This window comes from Cucumis melo, chromosome 11, assembly GCF_025177605.1.
Source record: "Cucumis melo cultivar AY chromosome 11, USDA_Cmelo_AY_1.0, whole genome shotgun sequence".
Lineage (NCBI taxonomy): Eukaryota > Viridiplantae > Streptophyta > Magnoliopsida > Cucurbitales > Cucurbitaceae > Cucumis > Cucumis melo.
The window spans coordinates 21,608,175-21,635,894 of record NC_066867.1 but is presented as its reverse complement, the minus strand read 5'-3'; the positions used below and the strand labels follow the sequence as shown (position 1 = coordinate 21,635,894).

General features: G+C 30.6%; 1 protein-coding gene across 1 annotated transcript; it reads right to left on the bottom strand.

Moving 5' to 3' along the window:
- Positions 1 to 19,101: 19,101 nt before the first annotated feature.
- LOC103502932 (probable N-acetyltransferase HLS1-like) lies at positions 19,102 to 21,224 on the bottom strand. Its single transcript, XM_008467054.3, has 3 exons — positions 20,989 to 21,224; positions 20,630 to 20,904; positions 19,102 to 20,162 (listed from the first exon to the last, which is right to left on the bottom strand). The coding sequence occupies exons 1-3, from the start codon at positions 21,175 to 21,177 to the stop codon at positions 19,364 to 19,366; spliced, it is 1,263 nt and encodes a 420-aa protein (XP_008465276.1). The 5' UTR covers positions 21,178 to 21,224; the 3' UTR covers positions 19,102 to 19,363.
- Between the last annotated feature and the right edge of the window lie 6,496 nt (positions 21,225 to 27,720).

Here is a 27,720-nt window from a genome sequence, read left to right as displayed (position 1 = left end):
AATTTGTTTCATTTTGATTACGTGTTGCTGAAGTGAAGTAAAGTCTTGTAAAACCAATTAAACCAATTCATTCTGAGCTATGTATTATGTAATCTTCGTTTTAAATTAATGATTAATATTAATATTACTTACTGTTCCAAAATACAAAAAAAAAAAAAAAAAAAAAAAGTTTCTAAAACTTAATTTTTGTTTTTGTTATTTTCTCACTCCCCAATCTTCATTTTAGTTTCAGTTTGCTTTTTGTCAATCACTTTTACTCTCAAATATATTTTATCCAATTCTAAATCTTAGTTCATTGTTTTTTTAGTTTTATTTTGCTAAAAAAAAAAATACAATTTTAATCTCAACAAAATTGACTTGGATTGGAATTAGATTGATTAATTGGTTCCAAAACTAAAACGGATGGAACTCAATTTTCAATGATCCTTTTTTATGTTAATCGAGGAGTTCTCTTTAATCCGTCCAAAATCGGACACAATCAAATCACTCACACCTCTATTTTTGCTCGTTGGTAAGGTGGTGCATCCAATCTATTGTTTCCTCCCTATGTCGCAACTTAAATTCTAACTAAATGCATTTTTTTAAGATTTTTTTTCAAAACTAAAAAAATATTGATAAATATATTTACATTTCGTAGAATAATAGTACAAAATTTATTATATGAAAGGTAAATATTTTGCTAAATGTTCTATTTTTTATGAATCTTCTTTGGTTTATTTATATTTCATGTACTTAATATTTTTTAAAATTTATATATTAGATTAATTATAAATTAAGAGAGGAATCTCTTTACATATCATTTGAATTTTAAATTTCCTAAATTCAAACTTCTAACAAGTTTTAAATTTTAAATCTTACAAGTCTAGGTATATTTTTTATTTTTTATAGATTAAAACTAAATACAAATTAAAAAGTATATACATTTTTATTATTAAAACATTTATTTAGCTTCATTTTAATATACTCTTGTCACATTATTATAAAAAATGTCCTATCATTTCAAAGTACAAAAACTTTACTAATAATATTGTTGTACAATTCAAAATTACATTAGAGTGAATGATTTTCAAGATAATCTAATAACCAATAAAACAAAATTAAAAAATTATCGAAAATAGTCAACTGTATTAACTAATCTTCAACTATACTAAAATTATTCCAAACAAATCAAGTTACTTGATTATGCAAACCATAATTTAGAAAGCTTAAAACATTTAATTAATCAATAATTTACAACAACAACAAAAATCTTATTGACAACTCATTATATATCATCTTACTCTTCCTCTCTCTCTCTCTCTCTCTCTCTATATATATATATATATATATATATATATATATATAAATCATAAACGTTGAAAATTTTCTAAATCCAATTTGGCTTCCTCAAATTGGCTTATTTATTTATTTTAGTTCTGTGAGCCTTCTAAAATTTTTTATCTTATTTTTAGAAAATCATTATTCCCAAGAAAATGATTGTTGGTGAAGTGCTAAAATATATTTTATTTTATTACCACGTTGGAAAAAATTGTTAATTAATTATTTCGTATTTTAATACAAAGTTTGTTAGGGCAATTATTTTTAGCTTATCTTCAATTATATGCTAAAGACATTGAGCTTTGTGTGTGAGTTGGAACTTGAAATAAATAACATATTTGACCTTTTAGAAATGAAAAATGAGAATCACACCAATCTTATTTTATTCTCTCTTATTATTATTTATTTTAATTATTTGTTTGTATAAGCAATAACATGTTTGACCTAATCAAATAGAGTAAGATTGAATTCATAATGGATTCAAAATTTAATTATGGAGTAAAATTTTGGAGAACATAACACACAATTAATGGTTGTTTTACATGGAAATCTTTAATTAAATAATTAAATTAGGATAAAAACAATATATATAAAAGTCATGAGATAAAAATTTTGCAGTTTTATCTCAATCTTTTTCTTACCGGATTTGGTTTCACCTATTTATAATTAAATGAAATTAGATCATAAAAGTAAATTCAAAGGACTTCAAATAATGAGAAAAAAATTAATGTTTACAAATAGATCAATCTTAGACAATGTAAAATCTAATAACTTGAAACTTCTTCTAATCATCTTAAAGATAATATTGTTTAACAAACTTCTTACAAGAAAAATAGATAGTTGAGTTTGCTCAAATTGAAAGTTCAAATTGTGTCTATTATTATGAGGATACTATTCTTTCTTTTTTTTTTTCTTTCCATTTTAATGATTAATTAGAGCACAATTCAATTGATTAAGATATATATTCTCAACCAAGAAACTAGAAATCAAAACTCTCTCATCTTTACGTATAGAATTAGATAAAATGACGAAGTCTAGTGACATGCTAGACATGAAATTAAGTTTCAAATACCAAATTTCATTGCTCAACTTTTTGCAAGTGATAAGTGCCTAAGAAACTTGAGTAATGTTCTCCACAAGTGGCAAAACATAAATTAACAACCTCCAAACAGTCAGATTCAATCACAATGTGTGTCAATTGAGAGAGATGACATACTATGCAACTTGTTGCAACTAGTCTTTATTTTTAAGACCTTGACTTCGTTATATCTCTTATTATATCTTTAACCGACAATACTAATACGATGACCGAAACCATGCGATTTATAGATATAAAAATGGAGAAGAGTTAGAGATGAAAAAATGCATGCATGAAAAGTTAAAAAAGAAATAAACATAAATAAAAGCGGATATTTTTATTAAAAAATGTTTAAAATATTATTTTATTCACTATATTAAAGTTTGTTTAATATCAGTCCATTTACTTTTAATTCGTATAAACTAATTGAATCTTAAATTTAAAACCTAAAACCTACCACTATTTTATTGTTAGAATTTTTCAAAAGCTTTTTATTATAATCTATTAGCTTTTTTATTATAAATTAGGGAAATATATTCACATATTTTATTTTATTTTTCATAAAAATATTATTATTAACCAATTTTCACAAAAATTATTCGTATACTCTAAAATATAAATACAACAAAGAGGAAAAAAAACTTTCTTAAATAATTACAAAGTGAAATTTTAAATTTAATGAAAAATAGTAAAATTTAAGTGCTTCAATTCTTTTAAATTTTGTAAATAATTAACATGCACTAACACTGTACACTAACACTATAGACAAAAAGATGAATATTCTTTAAAAAATCAGAGTAAAAAATGTAAATTTTCAAATATAAGAACTAAATTGAAAATAAAATTCAAATCTCAATAATAAAAATTGTACCATTGAAAGTGTCATCTATAGCAAAAAAAAAAAAAAATTATATATATATATATATTGAAAATAAAATTCAAATCTCAATAATAAAAATTGTACCATTGAAAGTGTCATCTATAGCAAAAAAAAAAAAAAAAAAAAAAAAAAATATATATATATATATAATATAACAATTGAGAGAGATGACATATAATATAACAAAGAAATTAAATAAGCAGGAGAGAGTTGGATAGAATTTTGCTATATTTGGTAAATAGTTTCATTTTTTGTTTTTTGAAAATTCTCATAATTTTTTTAAATTATTTAGTTACGGTAAAAACTAGCTTTTTGTCCCATAACACTATGTCTAGTTTCAATGCGATTTCTAGGTTTCAAAATAGTATACTTTTTATATTGGGACAAGAAATTAAAAATTCAATAAAAGTAGAAAACACATGAATTTACGTGTAAAACTCCCAAACCAAAGAAAAAACCATGAACCAAAAAAATACTACTATGTGAAAAATTATTACATTCACACAGTATATTTTTCACTCCCGTCCCCAATTACAAAATCACTCCTATAAGCTTTTAACTATTCACACATTTTTCACTCTCGAATTAGAAAATACAAAAGAAAATCTAGTTTGAGTTAATATACAAGAACTTAGTGTGTTTGGGGGAGGAAAAGAGTTATGGGGGAAAAAGATTATGATAATACTAGTGTTATGATAATATGTGTTTGGGGAAAAGGTTATTATTGGTAGTATTATTGTAATATGTGTTTGGGGGAAGGAATATGAAGGTATTGTTATGATAGTATGTGTTTGAGGGAGGGATTATTATAATAGTGTTATAACAACATGTGTTTGGAGGAATGATTATTATTGTAGTATTTATTATAATATGTATTTGGGGGAAGGGTTATTATTGTAGTATTATTATAATATGTGTTTGGGAAAAAAATTATTATTGTAGTATTATTATAACATATATTTGGAGGAAGAGTTATGAGTGTAGTATTATAATAATACTTGTTTGGGGCAAGGATTACGTTAATTGAATTTAGCATATATTTTTTTAATATGGAATATTAATATAAGAATTAAAAAATATATAATATAATTTTTTTAAAATTATTAATATTCATCTATGTAATTAGAATAACCCAAAATATACTACATACATTTTGAAATAATTTTCTTACATACCATGTGAATAACAAAATATTTGTTTTCTAAATCGTTAAGATGAGTCCCATTTAATTATTTTGTTCTTCTCTTATGTTACGTTGTACAAAATTAATGCGTAAATCTGTAATTTTGTTAGCACATTGAAACAAATTATTTCCACGTGTGCGCAATTGAGAAATAGTCTTTTAATAGAAGTTCTCGTTAATATTCAATGAAAACAGTACATTCATATGATTGTACAACAATATGATACCATTACATAGGAAAGCAAAATGAAAATACATACCATAAAGCTTGAAAACAAATAGAAGTTCGTATGATAACAAGACAAACCACGTAATAAGAAGAACATATAGTCAAAGTTGGAAAAGCCAGTGATACAAATACAACAAACAAACTGGTCATCAGTTTTCTTCAAGAATGATGCTGTAGTATGGGTAATTCATATTGTTGGGAATGTCAAGGAAGGATTTCATGTCGTCCACATTACGCATCAGTATACGCATTAAGCGACACCTATCCATCAATGTCAGCTGATCAAGGATGGCCTCCAACTGTCGGACGACCTCTTGACGTGTTTGGCTTGCGTCTTGACATTGTAGGACAGGTCATTTAGCAATGTGGTTAAGTTGTTCATTTTCGTACTCAATAGCAGTGTGAATTACTTCTGCACTGTCTACGGACTATCCTATATGTTTTCACTTAGACCCGCTCGCAACATACCTACCTTCACTTACACGAGCAGTTCTTATTCCCATTAATTCGTTAGGCGACATTCTATCCCTGACCCTACATAGACTGGAAGTATTGGAATTTATGTCATAAAACTCGTAGTTTGTAGTTAAAACTATATTCTATCCAATAAAATGGTTATTGAGGACTTATTAGTGAAAATAGAATATTATAATCTTGAATCAATTAACTAAGGTCCCGAGGCTATCTAGTGTAGACTTGAACTTTATGTAGAGACATAAATGTGGATCAAGTTCGAGTTTATAGCCTAAATTGTTTATAGTGTATGAATAAGGTTGGACGCCTTATTTCGAGAACACAATGGATGCGGCCCGCTCTATAGTTAGTACAAACAATGTGATCCTGAATCGTTCATGTAGAGACATGAGAGTGGGAGCATCCTACGTAAAGAGTTTTCATAAGACTGGAACCATGAAATTGTCACTTTTAAGTTATAACACCATTGACTATATAAACTGACTATTTCGTTTATGATGACGTAGGTAACTTAATTTTATTTTTGAGCTAACTATGAACTTCTGTTCAACCGGTATTATCCTTAGATCTGCATAAGTGAGGGCAGCTCAATGGCGCTGGCCCAATAAGCCTTCCATTTCAGGGGTAAAACTGGGTAGATGGCTAGGGACATAGGATGCAAGATGGATTTCACTCCTACTCGGTTTAGGGTTAGTAGATAGGTTGTTCCCTTAAGGACTGAATCCAAGTCGTGAACAAGGGATCCCGTCCTCTCATTGGCTCGAGAGGGATTCGGTTTATAGGTTGGACCTTAAACCAAATGTTCAATAGTGAATCAATGGGAGTTAAGGAACAAGCTATAGTCTCGGGGTAAAACGATATTTTGACCCAGTCGAGGTTACGAACAACCTGTGAAGGATTAACTTACTGATCATGGATATATCAAATGGACACAAATATATCTATAGTGAGGGGAGTGCAACTACGAGACTTTAGTGGAATCACCCGTTAGTTGACGAATGTTAATTAGCTCGATCTAAAAGGGTTTAACCAGTTAATCCTGGATCGTTGGAGCCCATGATTTATAGGTCTATTAGGTTCCCCTGCTAGCTCACACGGAATTAACTTAAAACAACATGTTGGAATAATTAGAATTGTTCGAATTAGATAGAAAGAGAGAAATCGACGAATATATGTGATATAGCCATTGGTTATAGGGCTTTATGTTGAAATGTGATTTAAATGTTAAAAATATGAATATGGATTTATATACGAAAGCTCGAAATTGATGGAAATGGTCAAAGTTGTGAAAAGTTAAAATGTTGACTTTTGACTTTTGAAAAGTCAAATTTTGAACGGGTTTATATTCAAATGTGATTTGAATTTCAAGAAGATAAATACGGATTCATGCTCGGGAGGTCGGAATTAGTCAAGACGGACAAAATGGTAAAAAGTCAAATGTTGACTTTTAAATTGAAAAGTCAAAGTTTGACTTTAACTAAAATGTTCAAATGGCCATTTTGGCCCTTGACCAAAGTTAGTGAAAAAATCCAACATTTTGTTGGATAATTCCACTAACTCTTAGTGGGCTAAGTGGAAGCTCATGGTGATGACACCAGATCCACTAAGAGAAAATGGAATGGTGAATAAATCCACTTATGGTTAGTGGATTGTGAGGTGATGGACGTTGGTGATTCAATTACATGGAAATTTTGGATGTAATTTGTAACGCCTCAAATTAAGGTAATTTATTTTAATTATCTTAAGTTTAATTTTGACTAATGTTGGAATTGATTTGGGTGTTAATTGATTTAATTGTTGAAATATTTGATTTGTAGAGTTTGAAATTTATTAGATATTTTGGAAAATATCTAATTGTTTAAAGTTAGAATTTTGATTAAAGTTGTTTGTTCTTTTGGAGAAATTTGATTAATTATATATGATTATATAATTAGTTGAAATTTAAAGATAAAATAATTATATTATATAGATAATATAATTATGTAAGGATATTTATTTTGGGAAAGATAAAGGTGATTTGATCGGAGAGAGGGAGATTTGAGTTTAAAAAGTAGATTTTTTTAAATGAAGAGAGAGTGAGTTGTTTTATTGGGAAAAAATAAGAAAAGGATAAAAGAAAAAAATAATAATTTATTCTTATTAATAATTTTTCTTTAAATAAACTCCTTGGAAAACGTGGAAACCCTAATTCATAATCTTCTTCCTCATCACAAGAAAATCATAACCTTAAAAACCTTAATCTCAATTTCCATCAACCCACCGCCGCTGCTGTCGCCGCCTCCATCTTTTTCGACCAAGCCTCCGCCGCACACGTCCTCCGCCTCCGTTTGATAGCCGCATTGTTTTGCCGAGCGTTCGCACGTCAAAACTGTTCGCGTTGCATCGTCGTTCACTGTGCAGTAGTGCCATCAACCAACCGTTCGCGCCACGTCGTCGTCTGTCGTGCAATAGCATTGTCACCGGGCCATCAACGGTCAATGATCGTCGCGTAGTCGAGCCATCTCCATCAGTTGTCGAGTGCACCATCGTTGGATCTCTTTCCGGTCGCATTGGAAATTGCTGGAACCGAGTAGCACCTTCACCGAGTCGTCTGAAGCTGCAAACCTGAGTCGTGCATAGACTGAGCCGTGTACGCCACGACCTGAGTCGCTGACCCGTAAGTCGCTTCTAGCCTCAGCGAGTCAAGCCTACACAAGTTGCTGAGCCGCCCTTCACTCGTGAGCCGCACGCGAGCCGTCCCAGCCGGTTTCCCTCCCTCAACTGAGCCACCAACCAATTTTTTCTCTGTAGCCGAGTCGTTTAAGCTGTCAAGCTTGTTTTTAATCCTATTTGACCTATTTTTGGTAACCCTTGGTAAGTTTAATTGGGTTTTGGACTTAACAAATATTAATTTTGGTTTCTAATTAAATAATTTTTTGGATTTATTTAGTTAGATTTTATATGGGAGTTTGAGCTGTGAAAATTTTCCAACTAAGGGTAAATTGAATTCAACCTCAACTTTGGGTAAGTTGAATCAAGTGGATTTTTTTATCCTTAAGCAACTGTTAATTAAATTATTAAACTTAGTTATTTACGTTTATTGTTTAGGATTTTCCTTGGGAAGGTTGATCTTATCGTCTAAATTAAATTTGGTGTAAGCTAATCTCCAGGTAAGAGATTCTTCTACTAGACCTACGAATTGAAGTCAGAGCTTGCATGTAACTTTTCCATTATGCACTAATTTAGCTAATATGCATAATGTGTTTATGTTTATGATGATTGCTAGCCATGACTGGTCTAGGTTATGATGACTGATAGATTCGACTGAGTTATGTAGATGATGATATTTGATGTTGTTGATGCTTATGCATGAAGTATTAATCTCATGATTAAGAATGTTTCGATTAATATTCATGTCATATGTATGATAATGTTATGTTATGCTGCATGCTATAGATAGGGTGTACTGTTAGCTTTTTCTATTAGAGTCGTACCCACATGGGTGTCCCTCGAGATCACCACCTTTTTTATGACTGTGTAGTCCAATGAGATCACCAGTCTAGTATGAGATGATATGTTTGCGAGTGGCTTGACGGGGTCACTCACAGCCTGATTGTCTTAGTGTTTCTTTCGAGATTCACTAAAGACTAGTTTGTCCTAGGTGTTTTTTGTGTTCACCGAAAACCAGTTTTGTCCTAGGTGTTCTTTTGGGTTTATCGAAGACCAAAGTGTTCCTATGGGATTATAGATTGCACGTGTTCGGGAATGTGCCAGTTAGGGTACCACTTTACAGGACTCTAATAAGATGTTAACAGCCACCTAGCGGGATTTGTAGCAGGTCCCTTACTAAGTATATTTTTATACTCACTCTCTTATTTTTAATTTTTTAGACAGAGGTAGGGGTAAGAGCAGAGGAAAGCTGGCGAATGACAAGAAGTGGTCGTGGCATGCCATAGGAAATGTTTTGCTTCCACCTAATGATATTAGTTTTTTATTTCTGTATTTATGCACTTTGATTTATTTTACTCTTTAAAACTAGATAGGGCCCGAACTAGGAATTTGTTATTTTGAAATTTATTCCTATTGATTTATTTACTTATGATTTAAATGAGTATTTACAGTTTTGACCATGGATATTTGTTTTACCTTTAAATTTAATTTAAGAAATTTTATTTTCCTTTTGAGTAGTAATGATCTCAGCCTAGTATGAATAGTTAGGTCGTTACATAATTAGTCTAATTAAGGGGCAATTTTCAAATTGCAAAAGATTTTTCCATTTTGTAATTTTAAATTACAAATTAACCAAAAGTTTCTCTCTCCCAAATCTCAAACCCTAAAATTCCTTCTCCAATTTCCATCTATCTTTCTTTATTTCCTTCATTGAACGGGTCCCATAACCTGGTTTTCTAAGTCCGGAGAATAGCAGGTCAACTCTAGTGGTGGTCTGGTTCGAGTTCGGGAGTAGATTTCGAGATTTCGGGAAGCTACAAAGGTAAGTGTTTTATCTTAACCCTAATTAGTGTAATTAAGGCTTTTTGTCTTAAGCATGTTAACATCTAAATTAGTTTAGATGTATCTAGGGTAAAATTCCGATCTTGTTTTTCGTTGCATTCATGTGCTTTCCATCATGTGGTATCAGAGTATGCTAATTTTACTCATTTGCATATGGTGGGTTTTTTCAATTTATTTGATAAATTGTTGTGTGATAAACTAAAATGGATATATTATGGTTTTTGCACTAAACTAGGTTTAATTTTGTAGTAAATTATTGTAATTTGCTGGTTTTGGGCTTATTTTATTTTTTAAAAGTGTTTAATTTTTATTAAAGTCATTAGAGTTGAATTTAGGTCGTAATTGCTTCAACCGGGAGAGAGAATGTTTTTTTTTTGAAGAAAATTTTGAAGACAGACCCGTTTTTAGCCTCAGACTCGGTCGGCCGACCCAAGACCTGGCAACCTGTCGTGTAGCCCTCACCGATCGCGTACAGCTTCAGCCCAGCTTGTCTCGCGGCCCTAAGAGTTCATACCAAATGACGATCTCCAGCGTGCGGCCTAGCGCCCGTCTCGGCCCGCGTTCGTGACCCACCAAGTGAAGACCCGAGCGCCTATGCCTCAGACCCGGATCCGGTCTGGGTTCCTCCAGCGCTGCCACGCGTCTACCTCTTCACCGATCCGGGTTTGACCCGGTTCAGCCGCCCCGCGAACGCCAGCTTTGATGGCTTGGGCCGGTTCAAGCCCAAATGTTTGTTTTTGGGCCGGTTCAGTGCAGTTTCATTGGTTTTTCCGTTGGTTCGAGTTGTTCGGAGCGATTTATGTACTCCACCAAATTAGCATTGTAATAATTTAGTTTTTAGCTTAATTTAGGAGCCAAAACCAGTCTATTTTAGGGTGTTTTAATTAATTAAGCATTTGATGTATGTTTTAATTAATGTTTAGATTCTATGTGCATAATATATGTCATATAGATTTAAAATACCACCATAGGTTAACATATTCATGTGTTGAAAGTATGTTATAATGATTATAATGTATAGTATGCATGTTATTAATTAATATGGAAATTAATTAATTTGATTAATTAATTAAGTTAATTTTGATTAAATACGATTTAATGAAATTAATTAATTAATTAATTAATGATTTATTTATTTTAATTAAATATGAATTAATTAAAAGTTAAATGAATAATAAAAAAAATTCATATTAGTTAATTTGTTTATGTAATGGTTATATATTGTTAGATGGATGTTGTAGATTTGTCTAAGTTTTTTTTATAAGTGTTATAAAATGAATTAGATGTTTAAAATCTATAACAAAGATAAATTGCATGTTCACCTAGGTTAAAAATATATCTTCCAAATTTCATAGAATTAGGTCGATATCTTGTAAACCTAGTTACAAGAGGCCCACCTGATTCGATCTTGTCAATAAGTCAGATAAGATGACTAAGGTTGGAGGTTCTTAAGTTGACAGTTTATGGAACACCTGCTACCTGGATATCGTAATCAGTTCTTGAGCCTAGTTAACCTAGTTTTATGAGTATGTGTGAGAGATGTGAGGTAATAAAATTGGTTTATCACCTAGACATTGTAGGTTACAATCCGTTATAATGGTTATACTGGATGTTTCACCTAGACATTAGGATATGTTTAAGTTAGCCTAAATATGATCTTATCTTTCTGAGTACCCTTTAAAAAACCATCTTACTTCAGTTAGAGAAAAGTAGTGTACTTTTAGCTCCAGTGTCCGTGTACTTTTAGCTCCAGTGTCCCTAAGAATTCATACCGTAAGGTTCATGCAGGGCTTTGAGCCGTGCATAGGAGCGGATTCCCTTCGGAGAGTGTTTGCATGGATCAATATCAAGGTGAATAGGGGAAGTAGTTGTAGTTTAAGGTAATTTATTTTGATTATCTTAAGTTTAAATTTTTGTTATTTTGGTTGTTACTTTACTGATTTATTTGATTTATGAAGACTGGATTTTACTAGATATTAGGAAAATATCTAATTGTTGTAGTGTTTGAAGTTTATGATTTATTTGGTTGTGTAATTAATTAAAATTTGAAGGTAAAATAATTATATTATGTGGATAATATAATTAAGTAGGAATATTTATTTTTAAAGATGATTGGTTTGGAGAGAGGGAAATTTGAATTTAAAGAGGAGATTTTATGAGTTTTAAATGAAGAGAGAGAAGAGATTTGTTTTATTTGGATGAGTTTGAGGAGAGGGGAAAAGAAAAAGAATAATAATAATAATTATTATTTTTGTTTAAATGTGGCATGAGAAGTTGTGTCATCTCCTTTATTGGGGAAAAGAAAGAAAAGAGCAAGGGGTCATTCAAAGAGCAAGCAAACAAATTTACAGAATTAGTGTATTGTAAATAATTACAGATAGTGACAAAGAAGGCAAAACAAATTTGTGGTTTGAAATGTTACATTCAAACGTGATTGGGTTGTAAACTATTGAAAACAGTGGCTAAAGCGGTAAAACTAATGGAATGCAAGTACACCAAAGAGATTTGATGAACATACCAAAGAGGAAAACCAATATACCAAAAGGGGAAGACAGTCGGACATGGAATGTAAGGAGGAAGGTCCAAATATACAGTAAAGGGAGTATCATAATAAATAAGGCATCCAACATGAATTAAGTCCAACAAGAATCCCATAAAATAAAGGATTTCAGAAATGAGAGTGACAATTGAGCAAAGTCAGTCAAAGTTGAAGAAAGTAGCCATGGTCACACAAGTACACACTAGGCATCACATTGTTGTACATTGGCTACATGAATAGATAGAATTATCGTAGATAAGGAGGTTGTAACAACAATTCAATGCAACCATTGAAATGGAAGAGCTTGTAAAACAAATCCATAAATATTCAGAAGACAAAGGTGCAACATAATTGATCACATACAGAGGCAAAATAGAATTGATCACATATGGAGGCAAAACAAATGAATACATGAGAGGAACACAGAGTGATGATGATTAAACAAGTTCATAGACGAAGCATTAGAAAAAGCATTTAACAGAAATCGAATCATGCATCATATACTGGGCAACATTAAACTCATCACTAGCAATGGAAAAAGAAATGTATAATGGACCCAAAAATGAAAAAAACATGAAAAAGAAATCAGAGAGACCATCATAATACTCATCATAGGTTGAACATACCTTCGGTGCAGACCGAAAACCCCTGCCATACTCTGCCATACCCCTACTCGACTTCCTTTCACCGGTTTAGTGTATCATTTATGATAATATGGTCGTTGGATATAAAGAAAAGTGCAGTAAACTTGTTCTAGGATCAACAAGAGTGGGGAGCGGCAAAGGTTCATCAGCATACAAAACGTATGGAAATATGGAGAGAGGATGAGAAACGTTTTGGAGGTCACGCACGTTCGTGGCAACCAATCAACGAAACGCAAAATAAAGGGAGGAAGAGAAGTTTTGGAGGTAGTGTTGAAATGACAAAAGAATCGGGGAGAGTAGGGCAAAAAATCGAAGACGAAGAATACAAAGAGATGCTTCGAAAAAGGGAGGAAGGAAATGTAAATAAACTTTCATTTCAATTAAGAGTGAAGAGGAAGGGAGAAGAGATTGAAAAATGGAAAGATAATCACAGGAAAATGGAACGAAGAAGGAGTGAAAAATGGAGGATTTCAGCCAAAAAATGAGGTAGGGTTAGGAGGGGTGTACGAAGGAATATGTGTAGGAGGAGATAGATTAAATGGGGATTAGGATAACCCTAATCCTCATTTAATATAACACTTGGGCCAAACATGTTCCAAATTCCTTTTCCTTTTCCCCTATACCCGAGGCCTAAACACACCTAAAGTGTATTGAATTGAGACATTATAAACAATGGAGGTGGACTCCTTTTATAGCCTTGGAGCCACCCATGTTCCAACAAAATAACCATTGTGAGATTTCCATATCTCGCATCTCACCAAATCTAACATTTTATTTATATCTCACTTTAATTTAGCTTCTTTATTTAAAATTGAAAATCTTCAAAAATTTTAAAAAAATGAAACTATTTAACAAATATAACCGAATCTATTTCAACTCCCTACTAAACTTTTCAATGTAAACTTAGATAGTATTTGGGCCATGATTTTTGTTGGGACTACATGGCAATGTCACTTGGGCTTGTAAATTGTAAATTTCTTCGCCCATTCAACTGACTATTTGGGGCGAGCCATCTCAACCTTCTCTAAACCTGGGCCGGTCCGCCACTATTTGGGTTGGATCTCATATGTAACTGGTGAAGTGGTCTTCCGACCCATTATCGAGAGAGACCCTATCGTAATCTAACCCGATCACATTTTAATTATCCCAATGTGTCTCTCAAAACTCTATATTTTGAAAAGTCGAACATAAAACAGAAATGGGACAATGAAAGAGAGATAAAGTTAAAAACTATAAAAATGGAATGAATTTTATATTATAAATCTGACCTAAAATACTCGAATATGGGCTCTAGATTATATTATTTTCATTAATGATTCTCATTTCTCTTTTTATCTCTCATTTCATTCATTCTTATTTCGTTCTTCCTCGTTTTGAATCTCTTAAATTCTGAAATTTATACAGTTTATATCAATTTTAGTATAAAAAATAAAACAATAAGGTATTCTCGCTATCCATTAATTTTTAAATATTTTTTTCGTGCAAAATAAATATGGAATTTGCGAATTTTCTAAATTTTCTTTTCTAAATGTTTGATTACAAAGTCAACACGCAAATATATTTATTACATTTTATAATTTTTTTAAAATAATTTTTTCAAAATTATGTAAATACTCTAAAGTGTTATATATTTTTTTAAAATCTAACACTGGAATGCAAAGTTGATTGATTTTATTGAAGGCAAAACTTTGAGCAACATGTCAAAAGACATTGTTAAGAACATTGGTAACGACGAGCAACAACTTCAGCAAAATGTATTTCCGCATATGCGTGATTCGCATATTTTCGTGTCCCTTCTATTCTCCTGGAAATGGTACCTATTCTCTTCAAAATATATTTTCAAAGTTTGTACATTGAATGTTTTGAGCTTAGGGGTTGTCTAAAGTCTCAACCTTCATATATTTTTATTGAGTATCTTTGTATTCCTCATTAAGGTTGTTTTTTCGAGTAGCCATAATAGATCTCTTGAGAGGTTGTTCTCTTTTGAAATAATATTTAAGGGAAGATTAAATATGGTGAATGAGAGGGGATCTCACTCTTAGGGGAGGCTAAGCATTTTGTATTGAGGGATCTCGTATATACAAAGCTTGAAGAAACATTACTATAGAAGTGAGGGGAACTCAAACTAGGGGGAGCCTAAGTTGAAACTGAAAAGGAAACTATATGTGAGTCAGAGAAGAGGGGATTTATCATATAAGTGAAGGAATGGAATTCCCAAAGAGAAAGCGTATGAACGTTGTGCAAATGGAATTCAATTTGTAAAACCTAAAAACAACCATTCAAAGAAAAACAAAACTAAAACCTAAGTATGCATCTATGAAGGAAAAGGGAAAAAGAAACTAACCTTTGTAGAACCTCTAAGAATTCTTCTCCAAATTTTTCAAGAACACCACGAAGTCTTCCTCGTTATTCTCAAGGAAAGAATCTAACAGAAAGTTGTGGAGCTTCTTAATTTTGGTGAGGAAAAAGTTTGGGAGATATTTTTTTTTCTTTTTGGAACACAGAGAACTAAGAGATCAGAATGAGAATACGAATACTGTATATCTCAACCAACTTAAGAGAGACGGAGGGAAGTTATCAAAATAACTCCCTCACTCTCTCTACACGTAAAATAACTCTCTAGGAGTTATTTTATTAATTAAATATATATCAATAAAATTAAATTAATATAAATTTAATTCATATTGTATCTCATATAATATAAACTTTATATTATATCATATATAATATAAGCAATGATTTAAATCTCTCATATAATCTATAATGCTAATATGAATCAAATCCATATTAATTTAACCTATATTTTATTTATGAATCTTATTCATATTATTATTATTATTTAAATCATATTCAAATGTTAACTTCTCTCATAAAAATTTTACATTATAATGTATCAAATACTATTAATTGTATCATATACAATTTATTCCCTTTAATCAATTTGAACAATTCAAATTAAACCAAAATAAGTTTGATTCTTATTTATTCTTATTGAGCTAACAAGGGGACCTTAGGACTTATAAATTGAAGCTCCAATGAAATGAGATTAATTAATTAAACTTTTTAATTAAATTAATCTTTATTCATTAACTATTAGTCATTCCACTAAAGACTAATAGTTGCACTATTCTTATTGTAGATATACTTTTGTGTCCATTAGATATAACCAATCAACAGTGCAATGACCCTTCACGAATTGCTCGTAAGTACAACTAGGCCAAAAATTACCATTTTGCCCCTGTAATTACATTCAACTCCTTAAGTACCATTGATTCCTTTAATGAACAATAATTATAATCCTATTATAAAACTGAACTGCTTTTAGGCCAAGAGAGGGTATGGCGTCACATTGCTCAAGCCCTGGAATCAGCCCTTAAGAGAGCAATTTCTCTACTTACTCTATCTATAGAGAATGAGTGAATTCCTTCTTGTTTAACTGTGTTCCCTGCTCCCCAATCAGACGAATCCCCAAAATGGTAGGGATATTGAGTCGACGATATAGGCCACTCTAACCCATGCAAATCAAAGGACCGCCTTCATAGGCAGGAGTTCACAACTCACTCAGGATTCAGGTCAAGTCACCTATGGTCATCCTGGTGAAATGTAGCTCAACTAGTAACAGTGTTAATAAGAGAGACTATTCATTTCATGGTCCAGTCTTATACAAACTTTTTGTATAGGATACCCCCGCTCTAATGTCTCGACATGAATGATTAGGATCAAATCATTTGTATCACTTTAGAACAATTGTAACAACTACAAAGCAAACCGTATTCGTAGTGTTACAAGCCTTATCCGTTTACTACAAACCATTTAGGTTATCACTTAAACATGATCCACTTGTATGTCTTCACATACATGTTTAGGTTACATAAGATAACCTTGAATATTAGTTTATTGGTTTTGTGGGTTAATGCAACTAAATATCAAATAAAATAAAGTAGATAAATAAAATATTTGTATAATATATATAATTACAAACTACAAGACCACGAGATTTAGGGCATCAACCCCAACAATAAGTACTTTTATTGTAATTGAAAATTCTTTATATAGTGCAATTTCATTTCATTTGACACATTGTCTCCTGGATGTAGGTGATTTTGCACTGAACTAGGTAATCAATCTTTGTCTTTATTTTTCTTCTGTGAAAACTATCGTACATATTGTCTATGACATCGTGCTTGACATGTGTTCTATTTTAGCTTCATTATATGTTGTAATCAATTTTATTTTACTAAAAAAAAGAATATAGTTATCATATATACAAATATATGTTTTCAAACCAATACAAATAGTTGTCTACGATATTGGAAATTGCAAGTTAGTATAGTCCAGTGGTTAGAATTGCAAATCTTTTTTCATCAAAAGTTATATAAATATCACAAGTTTAGGTAACATGATTGGAGAAAAAAATATACAACAATCCAAAATAATGATTAAAAAAACTTACAACCCCACTCAATCCAACCATTAGTCTTGAATATACGCTCGACAATTCCTTGCAATATAATCCTCATTTGAAACAACAAATTTTAGTGTAATCAAATTCTCAATAATCACGATTCATTACCATCAAACACTAACCCTAATATTTGATGATGGAATTACTATATAGACTCTAACAATCCACGATTCATTATAAAGAAGGAAAAGATGATGATGGTGATCACAATGCAACGAGAAGATCATAAAGTAAGAGAACGAGAAGAATAAAAAGAAAAATAAAGATAATAATCTTAGAAGAACAATGATTTCACGATGAAGATCATAAATTTAAAGAAAAAAAGAAAGAAAGGAAGGATCATCTGTGAGACCGTCATCAATCCAACCCGTCGACCGTGAGAAATATGAAGAAGGATGAAGTTTCACATGAGAAATATGAAGAAGACATCCGCATAATTCAACAGACAAGAGGGCAATTTCGTAATTTTGTGAAAAACAATAAACTTCAAAATGGACTTTCTTTCCTTATCTGAAATGTAAATAGTTTCAAATATTGTTATATATTTGTAAATTTACCTCTAATAATGGTGAATTAAAAAAAAGTTAATTGACTATTTTGAATGAGCATGTTACGAATTTTAAACAAGGAATATCGAAGAGAGCTACTAAAAAATTCTGAGATCTTTTCGTTGAATCAGTCATTCCAGATGTAGGGAACTATAGAAAAAAAAAAAAAGAATAAATGAAGAGACCTCAAAACTAGAAGGTTTTCGTTCTATCCGTGCACCACTTGTTGAACAATTCCTAATGTTAGAATGCAATATATATTTCAAATGGTTAAGTTCTATACACATACATTTATGATATTTACGAGTATGATATTATAAGGGTATAAGACTGTGTAATATATAAATCTTTGAACCTGAATTCCAGGCGTCTCTAAATCTCAAAATTATTATCTGACCTAAATAATAAATTAATCTCTTCCACAATATTTACGGTTTATATTTACTAATAATTATTTTCTTTAGTTAACAATTAATTCATATGTATTCCAAATGCATTTTTCTCATGAGAATTTGGGTTTCACTTCTCAAGTGGTCCAAATGGAGGATGAAGTTTGTTTCCAAAGAATGTGATGAAACAAGATGAAAGTGAAACAGCAGCCATTTGAAAATCAACACAAAAAGTGGAAAATAATTTGTATGTATGTAATGTTTGTATAATTAATTAGCACTAAAATTTCATAAGCAGATAAACACTTCCAATCAACTTCACATTGTCCATAAATTGCAAAGACATATTTCTATTTTTGGAAGATTAAACCTTTGGCCTAACTCATCCATGGTTGTGTATTTTTTATTTTTTATCTTTTTCTAAAAGTTTCTCCCCTCTTTGCCCTTTCCCCTTCCACCATTTTGGCCTTCCTTTAAACCCTAATAATTCCAAACTCTCACCTTTTTAAAGATCAACACTTAATATTTAACCCAATCTCTATTTATATACATGTCTTTCTTTCTTTTCACCCTAATTATTGCCTTTTGGATATAGCATGTGATGAGAATATTCCCCAAATGTCTCTCCTCATTTCATATTACTTTTCAACTTCTTTGAATCTTTTATAAAGCAAAAAGATGGGTAGCACCTAAATTAGGAATGTCTAAGGGTTTTTTTTCTCTTCACCGACACGAACAAAACGAAAAAAACGGTATCATAAAAATGCAAAAGTTAGACATTAACTCCAATCAACAAACTAAGAATTAACATGCACTACCGTTTGATTGTTAATTATTTAGATTTCGAACCAATAGTACATATTATTAATAGAAAACGACGTTGATATTTTTCTTTTCATTCATATTTAGTCATGAATACAATAGTACAATTAGAGACTTAGTTAAATCGAGAAACATCCATATAAAAAAGACAAAAAAATTTACAATTTCAGTTCATAAGTCGTCGTTGTCCCTTCCTTCTTCATATAACTTTTCTTCTACTTTTTTCGCTTTGTTCTCAAGTACGAACAATAATTAGATTGAGATGTGTCGAGGAAGGGTTAAAAGCCTTTTTCTTTTTATTCTTTTATACCTCTCTTGGGTCTACAAAAAGAGTTCTAATAGGTGGGGTATTTGTCCATTCCAATATATGATGATCATGATCATGATCATTACTAATATTATTATTATTTTTCTTACTTTTCAAGGACTTTATGCACCAAAAATCTTCATAACATGATAGCAATTTCCAATGAGGAATCTCCATTTTCAGGTCATCATCTTCATCACCACCAATCTCAGTAACAATAGCTTTACAATTATGATCCTTTGAATTATTCATTGCCATATTGTGAACAAATTTGCACAAAGCTCCAACCAATCTCTCGGAAAAAGGCCCTTCATGGTGCAATCCATAAACAAAATAGAACCCGAATGGCTTGAAAAAATTAGGCACCAAAACAAGCTTAAAGCATGGAAAAATTTTGTCCATAATTTTCAAACTCTTTGTGTAGATTACCCATGGAAATGGAGCTTTTCCCAGCCTTAGCTTAAAAACCTCCCCACTATTCCATAGACTTACAATGGCCCAGCTGCTACTCGACATAATTTGCTCGTTTCCGCCAGCGGTGCTCGACGACGACGACGACCTCAACGGATAACGTTGTTGTTTGAAATTTGCCATCCATGTCCCTAAACTCAACTTGTTTTTCAATATGTTTTTTATGTCTTCGGGAAATAGCTCTGTTGAGGCCATGTGTTTTTTGTATATTGCTTCTGCTTCTTCTATTCTTAGCTTTTGAATTTTGATTTCTGATGAATTGATTTTGTATGGATGATTTCTTACTGGGTTTACCAAGATTCTTCCAGTTCTAAACTTTATGTACCTGTTGGGAAAAGAATACAAATGTACAAATCAAACGTTAAGTTTCAAAATGTAATTGACTAATTATTAACAAATTAACATAAACTATGAATATATAAGAGACATTTCAAAATCGCGTTAAAATCACTTTTATATATCCTATTCTAATCTAAATAATATTTAAAAGTGTAAAGGTAAATCCATAACTATATGATCTTGAATGATTATTAAATCTATGTTATTTAGAAATAAGTTTTGTATTAGAAAAAAGACGGTAGTAATCATTTTAAACCACTCTCGAAATCTTTTAATCAACTCTAAAATTTTTTATTTTATATCTAAATATTGTATATTTCAAAATGACTCCACCACATAATAACATTATTATTCTCATAATGACTAATAAGTAATTGGTTGATTAGATAAACTGACACTAATCACCATTTCAAATAACACAATTAAATATGGGTTTAATTATAGAAAAAATACCTCAAATTATTGATGAAGAGATTAAGAGAGGCATGATTATCTTTCTCAGTAGCCATACAACAATAATCAACATCATTAGAAACAAACCAATCTTCCAAACGGCGAACGAGGGCAGCCCCAATCCCACGGCGGCGATACGGCGGAGCCACTCTCAAACCAAGAATGTATCCCACTTTAACCACCAAACCGGGTGGCGGCGGTTTATGAGCAGCAAAAAAGACCGCTTTTATTGACCCTTGAATAACACCAACCACTTCCTTGTCACACTCAGCAACCTAAAAACAACAATTCAAGCAATTAAATTAATCCATAAACACACACACAATTAATTAAATTAAACAAGATTAAAATGAAATTACCAGCATTTTATACATAGGACTATTACGAATCCTACAAATGGGGTCACCCAAATGATCAGTGAAGAGAAACACACGTTTTGATTGCCCAATTTCACATCTTCTTTCAAGGTCTAAGACTTGAGCTTTATCAGAGAGTTGGCCTTCATCATTATCTTCGTAGCTTCGAATAATAAAGCCATTAAATTCCATTAATTAAGAGAAACTATATAATATAAGGTTTCAGGGGATATGATTAAAAAAAAAAAACAAATGGGAGGGGAAATAATTTAATATTTATATGAGAAGGAAAGGGGTTTAATTGTAAATATTGTAATGGATATATATATCAACATCAAAATGGTAGATAAATTTTTCTTTTTTCGAAAATTAATATGAGACAAAAAGTGATTAATGATAGAACGTGTTGTTTGTCTATGGTTTACCCTTGTTAACTTTTCTTTTACTTATTATAGGCAGACCATGTTAGGGTAACCTTATGGATCCATAAAGCTCTCTCTCTCTCTCTCTCTCTCTTCCCTTGTTTATTTAATTAGGTTTGGTTTAAATCGTGTTTTTAAATTGTGTTTGTTTTGATTCATGTACTATCAATTTGATTTGATTTAATCTTTCATCGAAGCCAATACGAGTTTAATTACCCCAACAGTACATTGGAACGACATTAATTCCATTCTAGTGGTATGGGAGCTTCAGAACACAGTTAGTGGTATTGATATAATCTCATTACCTAGACCAATGTAGGAGGTTCAATCTCCCACCTTACGGTTTTATTGTACTTAAAAACTTTTTTGAAAAAGAATGGGCTAAAATTTACAAATATGGAAACTAGATATTTGGACATTTGGAAGGTATAAGATAGAATTGAACATTTTGAATTAAAATAGGTTAAACCTGCAAATTTCTTCCCTAAGGTTAGTAGGAGAACCAATAACGAGACTAGAACCAATGAACTCGATGAAGCAACTTTTCCCGAGAGAAGAAAAATTACAACCAAAGTAACAAATTTCTTTATCTTTTTCTAAGTAGAACTTAGTTTCTTGTAATTTTAAAATTTTCTCATAACTATTTAGGAGACAACGGGTAAAGACTATTTATGAGATTTTATTAAACTATAAAAAAACAAATACTAACTTTTAAAACTACAACCACTAAATTCTAATCTCAATGATTAATTTTGTATTTTAACCATTAGAATACCATTTTAAATATTTTTATTTTGAGTTTCATCTCCTTTTAGTATATGTGAGGTGACACGAGAATTCTAATAGGTTCGACGAACATTTTGAAATCATAGAGAGCAAAGTAAAGTAAAGGAAATAAAAGAAAACAAAACAGATACTAAAGAACCTAATGAATCTGAGATAGAATGGAAATGGAAAAGGAAAAGAGACCAAGATTGAGTCGAGGGAGAGAATATATAAATGTTATATTACAAAGAAATAATGAGTACTTTATTTCGTTACAAGCTTTTCAAAAATGAGGAAAACTAGAAATTCTTACCTTAAAAAACTCCATATATAAAAATGGCAAAAAGACATTGATGACAACAAAGTTCCAATTTCATGGCAATCAATTTGTATTTTTATTTTATTTTTCAAAGCATTGATTGATTCACATTGCAATGGAAAAAGAAAGGGTTTAGTGGAAAATGAGTTTTAATTTATTTTGGGTTAATTTTGGGGTGGTCCATTCCATTGCCTTCTCTAATTTCTTAGCTTTTAAAAGACATTTATGTGATGTAAATTTACATATTCATATTGGCTAAGTGGGTGAAAGTGAAATGGCACTAAATGAAGTCCATATGTCTAATTGCATTTCTTATCACTACCTTTTGGTCTACTTTTATTAATTCTACTTCTTACTCTTTCACATTTTGTGAATTTAGTTCTCTTGCTTCTCTAATTTTGATTTTTCTTTTTTATTCCTCACAAAAAAGCCTAACAATTAAATTTTGAAATTTTGAAACTAAATTTTAACCAAACATAAGACTTACAAACTTAAACCTATAAAATCTTAAAATTTTGGATCAAATGAAAACTAAATCTTAAAATTAGGAATAAAAGATATATATATTTCATTTTTTTTCTACTGCTCTTTTTAGTATATACCAATTCAAAGTGTGTGCAATAGTCGGTCACAATTGATTTTCTAACTAAATTGTCATCGAACCATCTATGGTCAATTTAATAAGTGTTTAAATCGATCTAAAAAAGTTAAGGAATACTAATTATGGTCGATTACTCTTTGCAAATTTTTAAAAGATTGTCGGTTTGGATTTTTTTCCCTAACCAATGTCTATCTTACCCTTTGTTCCTCTTCTTCGACCAACCAACTTTAGTTAATTCGACTTTTATCGAACAACTTAATTATTTGGTCTACCATAGTAGATTTCACTGAGGAAGATTCATCTTGAACCCCTACACACACCAATAATCTACCTTTTATCCATTAGATGAGGAGCTATTTTTTGTAATGTAATGAATGGAAAAATGATGTTAAAAGGGGCCCTCCTCCTCCACACCATGTGTTTGGGGAAAACGTGTGGTTAGTGAATGATAAGAAAGGCAATATGTGCCCTATAAGAACTTTATGTCACTTTTGCATTTTTCCCCCCTCCTCTAGTACCATGGACGAATTTAATTTCAAGTGTCATTCAAGTATGGACTCTTGATTTGAATTATCATCCTTATCAATAAATTATTCAAGAGAGGAGGTCGGTGCAATATATACATCCATATATAGTTAAAAATGATTTTTAAGTATACTTTTATTTTCTTTTTCAAATTCAAAATTGGTTTAGTAATAATAATATGTATTTTTTTGTTTCAAGAAGACATTGAATACATTTTTTTTAAAAAAAAAAAAAAAGATAAAAATAAATCAAAATAGGGAAGTGTAGTAGGGCAATGTGGTAAGCTTCCCCTGGCCCCTTTTATTGGTGTGACCTTCCCATTCAAATTATTAATTATCTATGCCTATACTTATGTAAATAACATTTCCCTATACCTTTCCTAACCATTTTTAAGGCCTATACTTTTAAATGTAAAATTATCATACTCTTAATTATATTAAATACCCACTTTCGGTAGTAAAAATACATTTTAAAAAGAAAAAGTGAAACCTAATATTCTAGAATTAAAGCAACTTTTAACTTTTCAAAATAAAACATTTTAACCACATATTTAATCTCCACCATTCCTTAATCATTTAATTTTGGTTGTTTGTTTTTAAAATACATTTTTTTTTCATCTCAAATATTTTCCTTTGTTAACTAATTTTTTCCGATATTTTTGAAATTTAAAAACCTAAAAAAAAAAAAATAGTAGTTTTTCAAATTTAGCCAATCAACTTTTCTACATGAAATTAACGCTAATCATTGAAAATGAAAATAGAGTTATCTAACAAAAAGTTAAAAAAACTTCTTTTTAATACACACACATTTGAGCACTATTTGCATGGAGAGAAGGATTAATAGCATTTTTCTTTTTTTAATTCAAGGTTTGAAAATCAAAACATTGACCTTCAATATTATATCTAAAATCTTATTCACTAAACTACCCTGAAATACAAGTTTGAAGAGAGAGATTATGAATATATGATGAACTAAACTGTTGAGTAATGAACAATCTCAGAAAACAAAGGAACAAGAAAATGATTGATGTGGAGGTTGTAATAAGGTAGTTTTCATGAGAGGGTGAAAAATTGGCAGCCTGGCATTTTAAAGAAAAATAAAATGAAATGAAATGAAAAGAAGAAGAAGAAGAAGAAGAAGAAGAAGAAGAAGAAGAAGAAGAAGAAGAGAAAAAAATAAAATAAAAAATCCAAATGATTTATTTGGACCACTCCCTTTTCCCTCTCCCTATATGTTTTTAGAAATATTTACCTATAAGGAATCCAACCCTAATTTATTCTTCCATTTCTTATTATAACCCCCACCCTTTTTTTGCTCTCCATTCATATTTCATTATCATTATCATTATCATTATTATCTGTTTTTCTAAGTGAGGATAACCTTTTTTATTTTTTTTTTGTTATTTATTTTTATGTTCATTGGGCCCTATATATCTAACATAGAGAGAACAACTTTTTTCAAATATTTCTAAAATTATGATTGTTTTAGACCAAGTTAAATGTCTTTATAACACTATTTCATGATTATAGCCATTTTGTTTCATCACTCCATTTTTCAATATCTTTTACTTTTATTACTTTTTCTTAAAATGAATTTGTTTCTTTTTTTTTTTTTTTTTTTTTTTAATGCATTGGGAAAAAGTTTAAGTAGTTCATTCATTTCATTTCATTGTCAAATCATCTATATTTTATTTTGAAAAATATCGTTAAATATCCCATCCTAAGGACATATATCTTATCGATTTAAATATTGCTCATTTGAATGGGTAATGGGTAGAAATGTTCTTGTTATAAGCTAAAGCTTTCAATCAAACTACATAAAAAAAAAAAAAAAAAAAATCGTCTTTATGATGCTTTTTTAATGGTTTTTTTTTCTCTAAAAAGAAAATATCTGTTATATTTCATTTTTCTAAAAAGTTATTTGTAAATTATATTTGGTTAAGTTAAGTTATATATAGTTTAAATGTTTCTATTGTTTAAAAAATATTCGCAATCTTTGCAATATTAGTCATGCAATTTTCTAAGAGTATATATCTAAAAATCTTGACTGCAAATTGAGATATAGAATTATACAGTGGAGACCTAAATGGAGAATTTTGGATTATTCCCATTTTAGGTTATTGCTACCATTACACTATTTCAAATCTTCACTATCTTTTGGAACTTTAAAGGAATTTTATTTCCTATCTAGTTTTGAAACTTAATTTTGAAGCAAAGAACAAGTTTTTAGGGGTCTATTTTATGAGTGACATATTCAGTCCACCCTTTAGTTATAATTTGATTTTTACATTTTTAGATTTTGAAAACTAACCCTACAAACACTTCTACCTCTAAACTTCTTTTGCTTTCTTGATCTTTCCTTTTATTTGAATTAACAATGTTTTTAAAACCCAATTCGAAACTTAAAAAACTATATCTCATCTATTAACTTTTTTTATTTTTTTATTTTTTATTTTTTACATTTAAGTAAAATTTCTCTCATATTATTCTTACAATGGTATTCACCATCTTTAAATACAAGAATTGACATCTTAGCTAAATTCCAAAAACAAAAAACAACTTCTTAAAAGAACTCCTAAAAACAAAACTTGAAAACCCATTGTTCACACGAGATTTCCCAAGAAATTTGATTCGTGGAGTTGAACTTGTGTTAATGTTGTATTTATGTTGATTTGATGCGATGTGATCCGATATCTAGAATTTGATCCTCTGATTCTCTCTCGGTTAGATGGTTATGCTTGATTTGAGGAAGTAAAGCACGCGATATTCTTGGAGTTGGAGCCTTGGAAGAAAACTTGGATCTTCAAACGAGCTTCAATCTTTGAGGTTGTTTTTGAAGTTGGAGCCTTGGAAGAAAACTTGGATCTTCAAACGAGCTTCAATATTTAAGGGTGTTCTTGAAGTTGGAGAAAGAAGAGTTTTCTATTTTTGGGAGAATTCTCTGGACCTTTTGAAGACAAAAATTTTCCTTTATAGCTTTTGAAGTTCAAAATTCTCCTTTTCACAAATGGGGAGAACTCCTCTATTTATAGAGTTTCCTAGTGAGCTTTTATGGACTTGAGTCTGGTCAGGTCCATGGACCATACCCATGGGCTCAATTACATGGATTTAGGTCATATTTTATTTTGGGCTAAATTAAGCTTAATTTTTTATTCAATTGAATTTTAGCCAAGTAAATAATATTTAATTGAACCAAAATAATTAATTTATCAAATTATCATAGACACGTAACATCACTAGAATGGTCCAATTTTTCTTTAAATTTAATTGGGAACACATTCCAATTTTTAGTTAATCCCAAATACAATAAATTAGTTAATCCCAAATGCAATAAATGATGTGGCAATTTGTGATTGATTCCAAAATTTGTTATTAACACCCATGAATGAAAGTGAAATTTGTAGGTTTAATTTTAAAAAACAAATTACGAAACAAAGCGATAGTCTTTGGAATGTGTTAAGAATTCTACAAGAAAATATAAACTAGAAAATAAAAAAGGAAAACATTATAAAACAAAAGATAAGCATACGTTAACAACAACGCCCATGGGTTGGGCCCAATAAGAAAACGGGAAGAGGCACAACCCATGGACATCACCAAGAGCTTTATATCACATCAAATTCAAGCCGATGATCAGAAGGCTCAAGAGGCCCATGCTACATGTGGGCCAAGAGAGCCCAAAAAGGTGGGGCAAAGGCCCAAATAAAGAAATTGTCGTACGAGAAGAGAAGAGGACAGTTGGAATTGTACGACACCCTTTCTTTTTATCACAGACATTAAAGTTGTAACCGACCAACCGCTGTTTGTAATGACTGTTTGGAGGTCCCTTTCATCAACCACACTGACACAGCTTCAAATATTATTATTCCATCTTCCCTCTACCAATGTGAGTCTCTCTCCTACTCATTTTTACACCTCAATTTCAAATTTTAGGTTAATACCTTTCTAATTACTAACTATTCACTTCGTATACCTTTTACTATGGATCTAATTTTGTTGTTAATTATTGAAAATGAATTTAGAGACCAACGTGGCCACTAAAACCAAATGAATAATTGATAGCCACATAGAAATGACCTGATAGAGTAATAATTTCTCATTCAC

Bases quoted from the DNA above. Each gene is read 5' to 3' on its own strand.
- LOC103502932 (XM_008467054.3), bottom strand. From the start codon at position 21,177: ATGGAATTTAATGGCTTTATTATTCGAAGCTACGAAGATAATGATGAA. The intron at 20,905-20,988 runs GTAATTTCATTT...TGTTGTTTTTAG, and splicing joins GTCCTATGTATAAAATGCTG to GTTGCTGAGTGTGACAAGGA. The intron at 20,163-20,629 runs GTATTTTTTCTA...TTTTCCCAACAG, and splicing joins CTCTTCATCAATAATTTGAG to GTACATAAAGTTTAGAACTG.